The 17,838-nt window shown below is 36.8% G+C and overlaps 1 protein-coding gene across 1 annotated transcript; it reads left to right on the top strand.

The window, feature by feature from the left end:
- The first annotated feature begins 6,128 nt into the window (after positions 1-6,128).
- TLR3 (toll like receptor 3) lies at positions 6,129-17,253 on the top strand. The gene is made up of 5 exons (XM_012784880.2): positions 6,129-6,404; positions 9,237-9,687; positions 11,355-11,546; positions 13,222-15,074; positions 15,300-17,253. Exons 2-5 carry the CDS (start codon positions 9,244-9,246, stop codon positions 15,526-15,528), a joined length of 2,718 nt encoding a protein of 905 aa, XP_012640334.2. The 5' UTR covers positions 6,129-6,404; positions 9,237-9,243; the 3' UTR covers positions 15,529-17,253.
- The last annotated feature ends 585 nt before the right edge of the window (positions 17,254-17,838 follow it).

Here is a 17,838-nt window from a genome sequence, read left to right as displayed (position 1 = left end):
TTGCATTATAAAATGGAGATCAACTTACATGATCGTTAACTCTCAACAATGACCAGTTCAATCTGATTATGGTAAGTTATTATGCACTTTTAGTACTTTAAACTTCCTTCTGTCAGGTGTGATTACTTCATGATTTTGTTAGTCATTTATGGTCACATTCATTAGGTGCATTGTGAATTAAATTAGGATCTTTTGATTGGAAGATGATAGTAAAGTTGTGTCTAGAATTTTATTTCTGATTCGAATAAGTGAATATCAAATTCACGGCATAGGGCTTGGAGCGCCTTTAGCCATGTCATGACACTGTCAATAAAAGAGAGCAAGACCCCCATTCACAATAACCCACTTCACAGATTTACAAGAGACAGCAAGATATCACCAATTTTCTATTTTTGCTTGTGTTGCCTGAGTTTTTTATATCCAAGAAACCATCAGCCAAGTCCAATGTCAAGAAGCTTTTGCTCTATGTTTTCTTCTAAGAATTTTGTGGTTTCAGATCTTATGTCTAAGTATTTAAATGATTTGGAGTAGATTTTAGTGTATGGTGTAAGACAGGGTCCAATTTTATTCTTTCACATATGGATATCCAGTTTCCAAACACTATTTATAGAAGAGACTGTTTTGTCCCTCATTATATGTCCTTGGGACCCTTGTCTATTGTGTTTCATTAGTCTGTTTTCATGTCAATACCATACTGTCTTGATTACTATAGCTTTGTAATATAATTTGAAATCAGAAAATGTTATATGCTCAGCTTGCTCTTCTTATTCAAGATGACTTTGACTATTTGGGGCCTTTTGTGATTTTATATAAATTTTAGGATTTTGTCTCTATTCCTATAAAAAATATCATTGGGATTTTGATAAGCATTGCATTGAATCTATAGATCATTTTGGGTAATATGGACATTTTAACATTAATTCTTCCAATCTATTAACACAAAATGCCTTTCCATTAATTTGTATCTGTTTTAATTTCTTTCATCAGTGTTTTATAGTTTGCAGTGCTTAAGCCATTCACCTCTTTGGTCAAGTGCATTCCTAAGTATTTTATTCTTTTTGATGCTATTGTCTTCACCGTAGCTAAATACATGGAAGCAACCTTAATGTCCATTGATGGATGAATGGATAAAGAAGATATAGTATATACATATAATGGAATATTATACAGCCTGATAAAAGGAAATTCTGCCATTTGTGACAACATGAATGAACTTAGAGAACATTATGCTGAGTGAAATAAGCCAGTTACAGAAGGACAGATTCTATAATATATGGTGTCATTTATGTGATGAATCTAGAGTAGTCAAATCCATAGAAGTAGAGAATAGAGTAGTGGTTGCCAGGGGCTGGAAGGAGGGATAAAAAGTCAAGGTTATACAAAATAAATAAGTCCTAGAGATCTACTATATGGTATAGTGCCTATACTTAACAATGCTGTACTGCATATGTATTAATAAAATTTTGTTAAGACGGTAAATATTATGTTAAATGTTCTTGTCACAAAGGAAAAAACAATAAATAAATAGGGTAGAATGAAATGTTTAGAGATGATGAATATGTTTATGGTATAGATTGTGGTGATGTTTTCACAGGTGTATACTTGTCTCCAAACTCATTAGCTTGTATACATTAAATATATACAGCTTTTTGTATATCAATTGTATCTCATTATAGTGGTTTAAAAAGAAGAAAGAAAAATGAAGCTATGCATATCTCATGAAATAAAAAAAAAAAGATATCACCACTTTTCAACTACCTTATAAAATTACAAAAAAAAATAACAAAAGTTTGGGTTAAACCACAATCTCTGTGTAGCAAACTTCAGTTCCTTTTTAAGAGGGGAAGTTCAAGTTCAACCCTGCTCAGTAGACATGACTGAGAGTAGGGACAGGGGCATAGTGTTATTTCCTGTCTTGTTAAACTCACTGCCATGCTCTCTGCCTGGCTGAGCTTAGTTTAAAGTAGCTGAAGCTCCACGAGCAGAAATGGAAGTGACATTGGAAAGAGGAACTGCACCTTACCTTTGGAGAAACTATTCAAAATGAAAAGAAATGCCTTTTACAATTTCAGATGACACAGGTTAGCACTGCAACCTTTCTGAAAGGTGACTGTGAAGGGAGACCAGTGAGCACAGTTCACGATGACTATTTTATCTCATGCCCTGAGAGGGAAATTTAACTATTTATTTAGGTTCCTAAATATATAAATCATATTAAATACCTGCAGGAAGTTTTAATGATGATGAAAAGGCATAGCCTCACTTTGGCTTCCTGCTAACGCCGAGAAGATTGATTGGTCCAATCTCCTTGCCTCCATTTTTAAAAAGTAAACTGAGGCACAATACAATTTTAAAGAGACTATTTGAGCAAACAACTCAAGTTTATTTGAACAAACAAGGATTCGTGAACCAGAAGTGGTTGAGCAGCTCCACCGAGGGAATGCATGCGGGAGGACTAACGCGGAAGTAAAGCAAAGACAATATTTGATTGGTTACAGTTATACAGTTGCCTTGTTTGGTCTATCCCATTGGAAAGTCCTTAGTTATATGGGTTTGTTGGCTGCTTATGATTGGCTGAGCTTAACTTTTTCTTTAGCATAGGCATTTACAAGACACAGCTCAAATTATGTTTGCACGTGTTGCTCATGTTTGCAAATCAAGCAGGGTCCAGGTCACTTATGAGGCCTCAGTGGTTTTGTCTGCTCAAGGATATTTCAGGCCTGGTCTCCATATTAATTTACTTTAACGCCTTTAATAAAGGTTAACTTCTGAGATTCTTTAGGAGCCATTGTAAATTAAACCTATGCATGATGCTAACTCTTTTACATACTGTGTTTCCCTGAAAATAAGACCTACCCATAAAATAAGCCCTAGCAGAATTTCTAAGCATTTGCGCAATATAAGCCATACCCCAAAAATGAGACCTAGTGATGGGCGTGGCTATGCAGTGTATCTGCACAACCCATGCATTTCGTTGCTGAGCGGTAAAGAAGACGAGCAGCCCTTCTCATCTGCCCCATCGTGACAGCTACTATCCCAGAGGTGACCAGAAAGGTGCGGGCAGCCCCACCAACAAGGTTGGCTCCCCCTGTCAGGTCCCGGCCACCCTGTGCGTGCTGCGAGCTGAGGCTGTGAGGGGAAAGTCTCCTCAATGAAGTGAGGAGCAGGACGCTCCGCTTTAGGTATTGTGTGTCCCCAGAGGGAAGAAGGAAAGCCGTGGCTGCCATTTTACTCAGCACTGTGGGCCTCTCTCACCCCCCACAAACACCAGGGGACGGGGGAAAGCTTCAGCAAGCAGTCTCCTACTGAGCCCAGAGAGATCATTTCTGCTGCACTGTGCAGATTGGACCCAGTGCTCACTGGATCTCTGATAAATAAGCCAGCCCTGCTCATTTAATGAGAGCTCTGTTGCGCGACATGAGAGATTGGGGCCAATGGTTCTAAAGAAAATAGAGTCGCAAGAAATTCAGGATGGAATTCAGGGTTTGGAGAGTTCTGATGATGTTCCAGAAGAAGACAACTTAACTGTATTTGACTAATGTAGATTGTTGTACTGTACTTAAAAAAAATAACACATCCCCTGAAAATAAGCCCTATGTGTCTTCTTGAGGAAAAATAAGTATAAGACCCTGTCTTATTTTGGGGGAAACATGGTACCTAATAGCTCACCAATAATGTGATACTCATTGCTGGCACAAATGTAAGTTTTCCTCAGCATTTAGTTGTCTCCTTGGCCCTCACAGAGTCTGGCAAAAGTGTATTTATTGTATTGTTCAATATTCATCTACCATTTTGCAATTTCAGTTCTGTATATGTGTGGTCAGAAGCTGCAAATGATCCAATCTTCATGTTTAAATTAATTCATTTGGGACATTGTACAGACTGTCCTATAAAGCTGCAGTAGCCTGGTATTATAGGCGCTGATAATGACAATAATGAACATGATAATTAAGCCTTCCCTTATAAATTTTATAATGAAGTGACTAGACTTCCTATGGGTAACACACTATCTTTCTCTATAATTAAAATGTGGTAATTATCCTTTAAAAACAACAACTAGATTATTAAGAATTATTATGAAGAGCAGGGAGAGAAGAACAATGGGTCTGTAGTTTAATAACTATGTAAGTGGTAAATTACTAATCATTATCTGCTTATAACTTCTAGTCTCTGTAACATGCTATGCTTTCTTAAGTCATTCTTCCAGACTTTATATATATTATCTTATTAAATTCTCATAAAAACACCCCTTCAGGTTGAAGAAGGAAATTTATTAGAGTTTTTAGAGATTTAATAAATTTAAGGGACTTTGGCTTCTAGAATTTTATAGTTCTCAGCTCTGCTGGGAATCTTGAGGACTAATAATATCTGACGGGAGCTGGTATTAAACCCAAAGTGATTATTGCATTACGAGACCATCAATGACAATTATTTACTAAAAGCCATTCATTAGTCAACCAACATTATAGAAAACCTAAAATATGTAATATGGGTATAAGAAATAGGTATAAAGGATTATGGAGAAAATGAGTTTTATTTCGCTAATGATGCATAAGACAACTCCAAATTCTTTTGATCCAAAACAATTATTCATTTACTCTTCTAGAATTTTGGTAGAGCTTTTTGAGAACAGCTCATCTCTGCTCCATGTGACATCAGCTGGGGTGACTCAACTGGGATTGGAAGATCAACTCCCAACATGGCTTACTCATGTGGCTAACGAGTTGGTGCTGGCTGTCTTTGGGGTGCCCATTTGGAACGGTTAGCCGGAGCCTCAGTTCTCATCCATGTAGCCTTTACACAGGCTAGGTTGGGCTTCCCCTCCCACAGCGACCGGGCTGCAAAAAGAAGCATCCCAGGAACCAGTGTTCCAAGAGGAAGAGTTCCAGTGTGCTAGTGCTTATCAAGTCTTATTAATCACACTTGGTAATCAAGCCTTGCTTCATGCGTGCTAATATACCATTGCCTGAAGCTAGTCAAATGGCCAAGGCCAAAGTCAACGTGCAGGAGTTTGAATTCTAAAGAGGAGGCTGTTTCATTGAAAACCAAAGAACAGTCTACCACAAAAAGGTAGCTGCAAAGTTATAATATAAAGAATATACCTTGACCTGCCTTCAGGGAGCTCAGAGGAGAAACATTTTGAATACCAGTAAAGTTTTACTGCACATCCAGTGAGTAGATGTGGGGGACAGCCATTTGCTCAGGACAACTGTTTGGCTATGGTTTTGTACTGCAGATTTTACAACTGAAAATCAGAAAAGCGTAACCTTGAGCCCAGTAACCAGGGTAGAGGGTGGTCTAGCTAAGGCTGGAGCCCAGGAAAGGGCACTTTGAGCCACGATACAGACTTATTTCTTGCTGTCAATTCTGCAATCAGTTAAAGCTAATGACATGTTTCAACTGTCCCAGGCTGTTTTATCACTTGTTTGTATAAACAAGCACATGGTAATTTGTGGGATGTCCTTAGGCAAATAACTCACATTGTTAGGTTTCATTTTCCTCATTTCTCTAACAAGGAAGTTGAAGTAGGCGTCTTCTACAATTCCTTCCAATTGTTATATTTTGCTGTAAAACATTGTAGTTATTATATTATATCATAGTACATCAGTAACAAGAAAAACGTGAGTTTGTTTCCTGACAAGCACATTCCTTTAACTGGTTGGAGTCGTCAAAGCTAATTGAGAATGAAATGGTTAATTTAATCTGAACTTTCTCTGGGCGCATCTACTTGTTCCCATCACGTACTGGCTGTGGAAATGTGCCACAGCAGGAGTGGAAATGGCCCTCGACTTTGCCACTGCCAGCTCCCTCTTTCTGCTGTGAAACTTGGTTTCTTCTTTGATCAAGAGCTTAATTTCTGCCTTGCTCAGCTCACAGTATTGCAGAGAGATGAAACGAGATATGCGATGTGAAAGTACTTTAGCTTTGATGAGTTTGAGGGTTTTTTTTCTGTCCCTCTGACCACACACTACTCAATTCTGGCAGCTTTGCATTAATATGGGGAAAACTACAGAGATTCACTCTCAGTCACTCATTAACAAGTAGGTTTTCAGCCCCGCCCACACCAAAGGGGGAAGTCCCACAACTTTCTCTGTGGCTAAATCTGTGATCCTTTCAATGAACCCCGGGGGACTGTACCTAAAACAAACAAACAACAAACAACAACAACAACAAACCAAGACATTTTTAAGAAGCAATTTAAAACACTTCACTGAGATTGTCCTTTTTTGTTTTTTCCTTTTGCCCTCCTTAGAATACACCAAGTAAAAAGGACTTTTTTTTTTTTATAAGCTTTACTTTCACTTTCGAGAGTGCAGGAAAATTGCCACACACTTCCCTGATGAAACGTCTGGATTTGGACTAATGAAAAAAGGAATGGCCAGCAGTCGTCAGAATAAGTGAAGGTATATATTTAAATTCTTATTGATGCAGGAACTCTCTTGCCACGGTGAAGTTAGAATACACTTTGGTGTTAGCATTGTTTGGTCTTTCTTTGATCTGGTGCTTAAAATCTAGTCAGAGTCATTCAACAAGGAAAATGGAAGAAAAGGGAGGTGATATGGGTATGGGGAGAAAGGTATCAGAACTCAGAATTTGAGTAATAGCAATAATATTCATATTATTTCATATATTCATGTATTTTATGCAGTAATTTAAGAAAATTTTCTCTCTGGAGTTCTGTACCTGGGGAAAAAAACACATTAGGGAAGCTATGGAAATCATTTTGCAACAGCCATTTCAAACAAACAAACAAAAAAAAATCACATCTTTGCCTTAAAAATATAAAACCCCTAGAGCTCTTAAAATGGCTCATCTCCTTTTCTTACTGGAAAGAAAGGTCTGGAGGGGAAAGAGAAGCTGGCACTTTATGTTAATGTCTTGCAAAGGAGAGAAGCTTCAGGTGTTTCTAGGAGTAAGTAAATGGTTTTCTTTCACCTAATGAAGGCAAATGGAGTAAACTGAGAAGGGGAAAGAGGTTCAGATGTACGGGAAAATCAGAAATTAGCATCAGCAATGGTGGGGTGCTCCAGTAAAAATCGTCAGCTTTCAGCAGTATTAAAGTTTCAGCAAGCTGATGCTCAACTTTGCAATATGATTAAGTGTTGCATATGGGTGCCTGTGTATTAACTTAGTAAAAACATTACAAAGTCTACAAACCAGACAGTACAAACCAAACCATGAATACTGCTTCACTCCAGGTAGTCTGGCTCCGGACTCTGTGTCCTAACCACAATGCAGTACCGTCTCCCAGGTGGATAAAGCAATGTAATTCTATGCACCCTCAGAAAATCTTTTCAAAATTGCAAAGTCCGGCAAGTCTGTATTTTATTTCTTTTCCATTATCTTTGTTTCTATTAGGTCATACTCAACAGCAATGTTTTCTTCACTCTCCTTTCATCCCTTTAACTGTATTTTTGTTTGTTTTACTGAAGAACATCCTAGAATAACCTTTCCCTATAGGTTACATGGTTATAAACTTATTCAATCTCTGGATACATCAAAGTCCTTTTTCCCTTTTTATAAATTGTTCAGCTGGATATGAAAATTTAGGTTCAAAATAATTTCCTTAAAACATTCTGAAAGCTTGTCTCTATTATTTTCTAATGATTCATGTTACTGATGAAAAGTTTGTATCAGTCAGGATCTCTTTCCTTTGGAAATAATTAATTATGTGCTCTCCTTAGAAGGTTTTAGGATTCTTTTGTGAATGGTTGCAATTCTGAAATTGCATAAGATTCTTTCTATGCATGCTCCTTTTTTGCTCATTCTGGCTAGCACTTGGCCAGTCTTGTCCATGAATGAAGTTTGTCTTCAGATCTAAGAATGTCTTTCAGTCATTCAGGGATACCCTTTGTAATGAATTAGTGCTTCTCAGTAATTCTGATCTCTATTTACAGTCCTACCAGAAAGGTAAATGACATCCAAACAAGGAGAAGAATGTATTGTAGGTACTATCTGTGAGTTGGTAAGTTGAAGTAGGAAGCCCTTAAGGTACTAGAAAGAGAGGTTTGGGAGAACCTCAGAGAGGTAGAGAGTAGAAAGCTTGTCCCTGCTTGCAAGATGTTGCATTTCCAGCCCCATGTTCATGCACCTGAGCAAGTTGGCAATGTGCATCCTTGCTGCCCTGAGTTGCAATGTTCCTCATAGCCTGTGGATATAAAAATTGTATGCAGCTTTAAATATATTTAGTGCCAGTATTATAGAGGCCATAAGATAGGAATATTAGTTTATGGAAGCCGGTCTTATTTTTCTGTTTCTGAGAACTAGGTTAGACTATTAGTAAAACCACTATTTTTAAAGCACATTTAAAACAATTCTAAATACTCAGATTCATTCTGTTTTTCTAGAATTAATCACCTAAGATAATTTTATTCTCTAAAACACATGGAATTATTTTTGTGTCATGACTTTAAATCTTATGGGAAATCTATTTAAATATCAGTGTCATTGATTCATCTTCATATTTTGAGGAAGTATTTGATTTTTTTAAATATCTGAAAGTGAAACTAGGCTGTTGATCGTACAGAGAGTACCACAATTGGGTTCACATTCCATTAAAATAAAGTATGAATATACATGGAGATGAGAGTGGTTTTCTTGAGCTGATTCAATGCCCATGGAAGGCTATTTAATCAACATACATTTAAGGATGAAAGAAATGTGAAGAAAACACAGAGGTGTGCATTTCGTGTACCACATGTGAGGCATCAGAGATTTTGTCTAAAGTTTATTGATCAAGAAGTAGACTTTTTGGTATAGTGGTTAAAATTATACATGTAACAATAAATAAAATAAAAAATAAATAAAGGACAGTTGTGAAGAGAATGAGGGAAGAGTATAATTAAGTTCCTTATCTTTATAGTAAGAAGAAAATGCTTAAAATCAGTAAAAGAAGAGATAGAAAGGCAAGCATATTATTTAAGTTTTGGAGGTGACCATGAAAGTTAAAAATAGAAACTATCGGGAGAGGTTACCTCGGAACATTGTAATTGGGCTAGAGGTGAAAGAGGGGAGGGAGTTTGTAAGTTTCATTTTTTTCACCTTTCTGTGCTTTTTTTTTTCATTTGATGTATTACTTGTATACTATACACTTGTATAGTATAAAAGTATGAGTAAAAAGATCAGACATAGTCTCATTTTGATTATATATTTTATGAAGAATATAACAACACATCCCCGTACGAAAGCATGTGCTATTAATGTTGTCCATTCTTTTTTATATTTTCTTTATACAGCAGCATCATGAGACAGGTTTTGCCTTATCGTATCTACTTCCTTTGGGGACTTCTGCCATTTTGCATTCTGTGTTCGTCCTCTCCCAACAAATGCACTGTGAGACACGAAGTAGCTGACTGCAGTCACCTGAAGTTGACTCAAGTGCCCGATGACCTGCCCACAAATATAACAGTGCTGAATCTTACCCATAATCAACTCAGAAGATTACCATCTGCCAATTTTACAAGATACAGCCAACTTACTATTTTGGATGGAGGATTTAATACCATCTCCAAACTGGAGCCAGAATTGTGCCAAAACCTCCCCTTGCTGAAAGTGTTGAACCTCCAGCACAATGAGCTGTCTCATCTTTCTGACAAAACCTTTATGTTCTGCATGAATCTGACTGAACTCCATCTAATGTCCAATTCAATTCAGAAAATTCAAAATAATCCCTTCAAAAACCAGAAGGTAAGATGGAAATGTTCATTGTTATCTAATGTTAAGTTTTCAAGTCATTTACTTATTTAAGGAAAGAGGAAGAAATCCAATCTACCCCGGTTGTGGGTGTGGGGACCCACACACAAATATTGCCATTAAGATTGAAAATGTTTTCAAAAGAGGAAACATGGACTTGAATCAGTTATTTTCAACCTTAATTTTAAAGAAGTCTGCCTGTCTCACTTTCTCCCATTAGAAATCGAACTTAGACACAAGAGGTGTAAGTTGTGATCAGAGAAGAATCACAATATCCCATAAGAACACAGAAAATAAACTTTCAGCGCTGCTGATTTAGTATGTGAAGTAATGGGAAAAAATGTTGAGTCCAAATTCTGACTTAAATAAAGTTAACAAATTGATATCATAATTGTTCAACTACAAATTACCTATTCTTGATTTAAGAAATTTCGTCAAAGTATCACTTTTCCAATGACTACCACCTTTTTCTTTTCAGCTCTTTGCTTGAATTTTATTATTTTTTCCTTTTATCTTTAATGGACATGTAATGATTGTTACATATTTATGAGATACAATGTATAATGATCAAACAGGGTAATTAGCATATCCATCACCTTAGTTATCACTTCTTTCTGTTGTGAATATTCAACATCCTCTCTTCTGGCTTTTCAAACATACACAATAAATCACAGCTAACATAGTCACCCTACAGTGCTGCAGAACACCAGAAAAAAAATGCAAGTTATTGTCTCTAAATCTGAGGCAATTATTAAGTGCTTTTCTTAAACCACAGTGATTTTCAAGTCTCTCTGTTGTCTGCATTTTATGGCCTTATAAAAATTTGAGCATTGCTCCTCCTCAGATGTCAAGAATAATATACAAATTTAAATATGCCATGAAACATAAAGCGATTTTCTCACTAGCGATTTTAAATCCTTTCTTGTGCCTTTTTAGATTCTGATGTGTATGAAATGGCTTCAGATATAAGAACTTAAAATCTGGTTGCAGAAGTCATTGGCAAAATGTTCTTTGTGTTTTTAAAACATAAATAAAAGTCTGGTTCTCTTTAATAGAGATTATGTTAGATTTTTCCCTAACAGATACCAGCTTTTCCTTGCCCAGATTTGAAGTTTCTGTGTTCAAAAGTAGCACAGGTTGATAAAACATCCCACAGTACTGACAAAACAAACAAAAATTAATATTCTGTACTAGTCATCCAAAATTTATGTAACTATGAATCTTTCTCAATATAAAAATCTATTTAGGATTTCAGAGATGACAAAGTTCTACTCATATTTTTTTAAGGAAACATTTTTTTCTTATTTTTTCTCTTATTTATTTTCAAGGCTAATGTAAGACTATGGTTGATAAGCAACATGACTATTCTTTATATCATAAATAAATGCTTATTATAATAAGCAAATATTCTGAATGCTCCTTATATCATGAATAAATAGGCTTAAATCCTCTTTATTTTGGTAAGAGAAATAAAGTGATTCTTGAAATAAGAAACTAAACACTTGCAACAATGGTGTTTTTAACTCCTACTGTTAGTTTTCTAGAGAATAAGAAAGAGGTGACATTTTGCTGTTGAGAGATTTCAGAGATTCACTTACATTTAAAAGAACTGTTTTTGACAGAAAGAGTCTAACATACACATATTATTCTTTTCTTCTCAGAATTTAATCAAATTAGATCTGTCTCATAATGGCTTATCGTCTACAAAACTAGGAACCCAGGTCCAGCTGGAAAATCTCCAAGAGCTTCTATTATCAAATAATAAAATTCACGTAGTAAGAAGTGAAGAACTTGATTTCCTTGCCAATTCATCTTTAAAAAAATTAGAGTTGTCATCAAATCAAATTAAAGAGGTAAGAAGTAAGGTAAAATCACTTTGTGTTCTAGGTTTAAGTGTTGGCAGTCCCAAATTGTCACTGGGTTAGGAACTTAAGATTCCTAGAGAAAGGGCTGGTAAAAACTACACATTCAGTCCTTCCACGATGTTTACTAAGATCAAGTGGCCACCAAAGCCTTTGCCATGTCTTCCAGAAATTCTGCACGTCTATTGCTCGGGGACGTTGGTGCCAAACTCACAGGAGAGTGTGGGCAGCTGTCTAGAGACCTCAGGAGGCAGGGCCGTGCTGCCCACCCTCATGCATGATGGAACAGCTCGGAGGAGTAATGAGGGGCAATAAAAAGAAGAGATAATAAAAAACTCACCCAAAAGTCCATAATCAGAAAGAACTACTGTTAGCATTTCGGTACCTTTATCTCCAGCTTTTCTCTGCGTAATTATAAGGAAAGATAACAATAGCTGAAATTCTTACTGTACTTAAATTATTACTGTTCTTTAAATTCTTACGGTACTTACAGATGTGCCAATTTTTTTCATATTTTATGTACATAATCTTTTTATTCAACTTATTGTCATTTTACGCAAGAGTGACTTGAGATGAAGAAGTGTTAAGTGACATATTTCAGGCCCCACAGGGGAACACCTGGGACAGACCTGGGTTTCTGGAGAAGTTAGACCAGAGCCCCTGCTTCTAACAGCTATGCTATCTCACCCCTTGAGGATAACGGTGTCTCCTGCTTTTTAAAATTAATATCATATCAAGAGCATCTCTCCTGTAATTATGAGTCACTCAAAGACTTATTTTAGTGGCTGCAAAAGAATGCTATCATATAGATTTATCAAAATTAATTCCATCATTTCCTGCTTTGCGTTTTAACTCATTGTATTTAGAATAAAACACCCTTTCTTTTGCATTCCTTTTTTTTTTTTTTTTTTTTTTCTTGTTAGCTCTAACATCTCCCAAGCTACACATTAGAAATCAGAGCCCCTTTGCTCCCTGGTGGGTTTAAGTGCCTGAACTGGCCACTGTATACTCTGGATTCTTCTCTCTCACTTGCTGTTCTCTTGTCCCAGCTCTGAGTCCCAGGATAGCCAAGGCTCTGCTATGGGAGTGCAGCAGAGTGGCAGGGACCTGGAAACTCTATAGTAAAATTAAGTCAGGAGAAAATTTGGGTGGAAAGATGAAAGGGGTAGCCGGAGCTCAGAGTTCCAGAGGGGAAAGTGTGTGTCATTGTTTCGTAATAAAAACTACCCATTCATTCCTTCCACAATGTTCACTAAGAGCAAGTGGCCACCAAACAGAGCCAGGATCTGCCCCAGTGGTGACTTCACAAGTAGTTTGTTCACTATAATTGTGCACAGTGTGCAGAAGTAAAAGTACCAGGAGACCACCTAGACTGGGAGGTCTGGGAAGGGCCCCTGGAGAGGTGGCATCTGAGCTGAGACTGTGAATGCTAAGCAGACTTTAGCCAGTGGCCAGGCAGGTGCGGAGCGGGAGTGGGAGGTGCGTGTTACAGGCACAGAGTGAGACAGAGCTGCATGTTAGAGGAATGGAGAGAAATGACCTCCCCAGGGACGTGCTGAAAGGTGAATGGAGTCTGGGTAAAGAATTGTATTAATAGTTAAGCTTTTCAATGGTCTTATAGAGTCTATTTAGATTATTAACCTCTTTTTGTTATTCCCCCTTTTAGTTTTCTCCAGGATGTTTTCATGCTATTGGAAAATTATTTGGCCTCTTTCTGAACAACATCCCACTGGGCCCCAGTCTCACAGAGAAGCTGTGTTTGGAATTATCAAGCACATGCATTCAGAATCTCTCTCTGAGTAACATCCAGCTGTATACAACCAGCAATATGACTTTCGCTGGACTGAAGCAGACAAATCTCACTGCGCTCGATCTTTCCCATAACAACTTAAATGTGATTGGCAATGACTCCTTTGCTTGGCTGCCGCACCTAGAATATTTCTTCTTGGAGTATAATAATATACAGCATTTGTCATCTCGCTCCCTTCACGGGCTTTTCGGTGTAAGATACTTGAATTTGAAACAATCTTTTACTAAACAAAGTATTTCCCTTGCTTCACTCCCCAAGATTGATGACTTTTCCTTCCAGTGGCTAAAACGTTTAGAGTACCTTAACATGGAAGATAATGATATTCCAGGCATAAAAAGCAATATGTTCACAGGATTGATAAATCTGCAATACTTAAGTTTATCCAACTCCTTCACAAGTTTGAGAACGTTAACAAACGAAACATTTTTATCACTTGCTCATTCCCCTTTGCTCTTACTCAACCTAACCAAAAATAAAATCTCAAAAATAGAGAGTGGTGCTTTCTCTTGGTTGGGCCAACTGAAAGTACTTGACCTTGGTCTTAATGAGATTGGGCAAGAACTCACAGGCCAGGAATGGAGAGGTCTAGACAATATTTTTGAGATCTACCTTTCCTACAACAAATACATACAACTGACTAGCAATTCCTTTGCTTCAGTTCCAAGCCTTCAACGACTGATGCTCAGAAGAGTGGCCCTTAAGAATGTGGACAGCTCTCCCTCACCTTTCCACCCTCTTCGTAACTTGACCATTCTGGATCTGAGCAACAACAACATAGCCAACATAAACGATGACATGTTGGAGGGTCTTGAGAAACTAGAAATTCTGGATTTGCAGCATAACAACTTAGCACGGCTCTGGAAACATGCAAACCCTGGTGGTCCTGTTTGTTTTCTAAAGGGTCTTTCTCACCTCCACATCCTTAACTTAGAGTCTAATGGCTTTGATGAGATCCCAGCTGAGGTCTTTAAGGATTTATTTGAACTAAAGAGCATTGATTTGGGATTGAATAATTTAAACGTTCTTCCACCATCTGTTTTTGATACTCCAGTGTCTCTAAAGTCATTGAGCCTTCAGAAGAATCTCATAACATCGGTTGAGAAGAATGTTTTTGGGCCAGCTTTCAAGAACTTGAGTAATTTAGATATGAGCTTTAATCCTTTTGATTGTACATGTGAAAGTATTGCCTGGTTTGTTAATTGGATTAATGAGACCCATACCAACATCTCTGAACTATCAAGTCATTATCTCTGCAACACGCCACCTCAGTATCATGGGTTCCCTGTGATGCTTTTTGATACGTCACCCTGCAAAGACAGTGCCCCTTTTGAACTCCTTTTCATGATCAATACCAGTATCCTATGGATGTTTATCTTTATGGTACTGCTCATCCATTTTGAGGGCTGGAGGATATCTTTTTATTGGAATGTTTCAGTGCATCGAGTTCTTGGTTTCAAAGAAATAGACAGACAGCCAGAGCAGTTCGAATATGCAGCATACATAATTCATGCTCATAAAGACAGGGATTGGGTCTGGGAACACTTGTCCCCAATGGAAGAGAAAGACCAATCTCTCAAATTTTGTCTGGAAGAAAGGGACTTTGAGGCGGGTGTCCTTGAACTGGAAGCAATTGTTAACAGCATAAAAAGAAGCAGAAAAATTATTTTTGTTGTAACACATCATTTATTAAAAGATCCATTATGCAAAAGGTAGGTGAACATTGTGAAATTTTAAGCGTATGCTTGTTTTCAATTGAACGTTTAAATATTAGTAACATTATTACTCACAATGCAGATTTAAAAAGAAAATTAAGAAAAAAACCCTGATTTTTAGTGACAGATTAAATTCCACAGAGAATTTTAGATTGTAGTGCTTTTGGATGTTAAAAACTGTTCTGATTATATAACTTAATTACATTTTTTTTTTTTACTCAGATTCAAGGTACACCATGCAGTTCAGCAAGCTATTGAACAAAATCTGGATTCCATTATATTGATTTTTCTTGAGGACATTCCAGATTATAAACTGAACCACGCACTCTGTCTGCGAAGAGGAATGTTTAAATCTCACTGCATCTTGAATTGGCCAGTTCAGAAAGAACGGATAAATGCCTTTCATCATAAGTTGCAAGTAGCACTTGGATCCAGAAATTCAGTACATTAAATTTATTTAAAGATTAAGTTAGCAAAGGAGAAACTTTCTAAATGTAAAAAGTTCCATGGTAAATTTAAGTTTTACTTGAAAGTAATATAATCTGTTTATTCATATTTATTGGTAATGATACTAGATCACGATTATATTTCACCTGTGGAAATGGATCTCCCCATTTTAGGCCTCTTAATGACAATTGACCTAATTTGACCCCAGATAAATATATAAGCGCATAAGAGCATCCTCTACTAATGAATATACAATTGGTCACTGATGCCTCTGACAACTTAAAAGAGTTTTAAAATATTTTTCATATAAGTAAAAGTTAGAGTCATGTGGAGGTTTGTGATAGTCATTTTGTTAGATACACTTAGAAGGAAAGATAATTGTTTTAATGGGTATCATGCTATTTCAATTGTAAAGGAGTAAAATATATACCCACACTTTAAAAAGTTTAATTTTTAAAAAAGTTTATTTTTTCAGTTGAAAAAGACTGTAGCTTACTAGTGCCTGCCCCAGTGTTGATTTTTGTTAAATGTTAAATACCTTTTTAATATGCATCCTCAAGGGCAGAAAATTATTTGCAATTCATTTTGGTTACTTACTGAATGAAATATTTTAACAAATACTTTGTATTTTCCTGATAGCATTTCTGCTGCAGGAGGGTAGAAACAATTCTCTTACTTAAAAGTATTGTAGACAGGCTTGCTTTCTGAAGCATAATCAATAGATTGGCTTTGTGGGAACAAAGAATTCCCTTCCCCTGGTCACAGACTCAGGAGGTGGCGTTGGCCAAATCACTTGGTCCCACCAGTATTCTTTGACTCCTGATCTTGAAAATTATGATGAAAAATAAAATCTCAACCATTCCTGTACAATTAGTGATGTTGCTATTGTATCATATATTCTCATGAAATATATTATTTTCCCATCAAATAGCATGCTATGTGTAAATTAGTCCTTATCTAGAAAGACTATTTTATTTTTGTTTTACGATAAAATTAAAAAGTTTACTTTTGTTTTACAATAAAAAGAGTCTAATCACTGGAAATAGGTATGAATAGCTTTTTGAAATATTTATAGTTCTGCATTTAAATATAAGAGAAAGTTGAGATTATAAGGCTGAGTTAATTTTTGTATTTGAAATTCTCATGTGTCTGATGGCAGCATTTGAAATGTTGCATTTGAAATGTTGAGTTAAATAGTTCCATATGCTCAGGGCTAAATTCACATAACGCTGGAATAAGTAATATGCCCTGTACTGCTGGTTCCGAAAGAGTTTATAGTCTGCTAACAGCATGAATGTATAGAAGACTAATTTTCACTTTCATATCATTTGCCACTCTAGCACCTGTTTTAGCTAAGATTTATTTTTTAACTGTGCAACAATCCTGTTTTATTCTTGGCATCATAAAATAATCACAACGGCTTCTTTTCTTGATATGCTTTATATGTTATCTAACAACATTCTAAAGTCTCCATTAAAATATTTTTCAATAAATTATTGCTGTGAATTAATAGATCATCAATTTGTAAAAGGCAAGGCAGGAAGTATTTTGCTTTTATTCCCTTGTTTAATTGCCTATGAAATAGTAGATCAAGTGGGCACAGTTTAAAGTGAGTTCAGATGTAATTTTTAAAAAGTTGCTTAACATTTAAGAGGTAAGATGCACAGGAAATGGCCTGTTTAAAGGAATACAAATAAAACTAATAAAAGATGTAAACCCTGACTTGTATCTGAGCTGCACCAGAAGTGACATCCTAACTTTCTGCGGGCTGTCCTTTATAATTGTTCTCAGGAGGAGTGCTTGTCCCTGAGGTTCAAGACAAAGGGATTTTAGAAAAGGATGTTTGTCTGACCTCCTGCTTAATCTCCACAGGTGACCTGCCTTGTTCGAATACTCTCAGGGCACCTTCATGTGATCTGTTCACCCCGACTTCTTTCTGTTTTTCACTGTGCAAAGCAAAACCCAAAGGAATCAACATCGGATTTAAAATAAACCTCGGTATTTAGGTTTTACCTAAAAATGAAGCCTTTTAGATTATAAGAAGTAGATGCAATCGGTTTGCAATTGGTGAGCAGCTACCTGTGCCTGGCCCTGTGCTAAACACCACGGTGTAAGGCAGGATGGGAGAGAGAGTCCAGAACCCGGGCAAGACGAGCCAGGATGGGGCAGGGTGATCAAAGGTGGGCCCGGACAGGGGCAGCTCCGTGGGAAAGAATCAGACTCTTCGAAGGTGGGTGGCATTTTGGTGAGTGGGGAAGAAGACGGCAGAATGAGCAGTTAGAGAAACGGGAGGGCGGGAGACGTGAACTTGGTG

This window comes from Microcebus murinus, chromosome 15 (assembly GCF_040939455.1).
Source record: "Microcebus murinus isolate Inina chromosome 15, M.murinus_Inina_mat1.0, whole genome shotgun sequence".
Classification (NCBI taxonomy): Eukaryota; Metazoa; Chordata; class Mammalia; order Primates; family Cheirogaleidae; genus Microcebus; species Microcebus murinus.
This window is presented reverse-complemented; position numbering and strand designations above follow the sequence as displayed.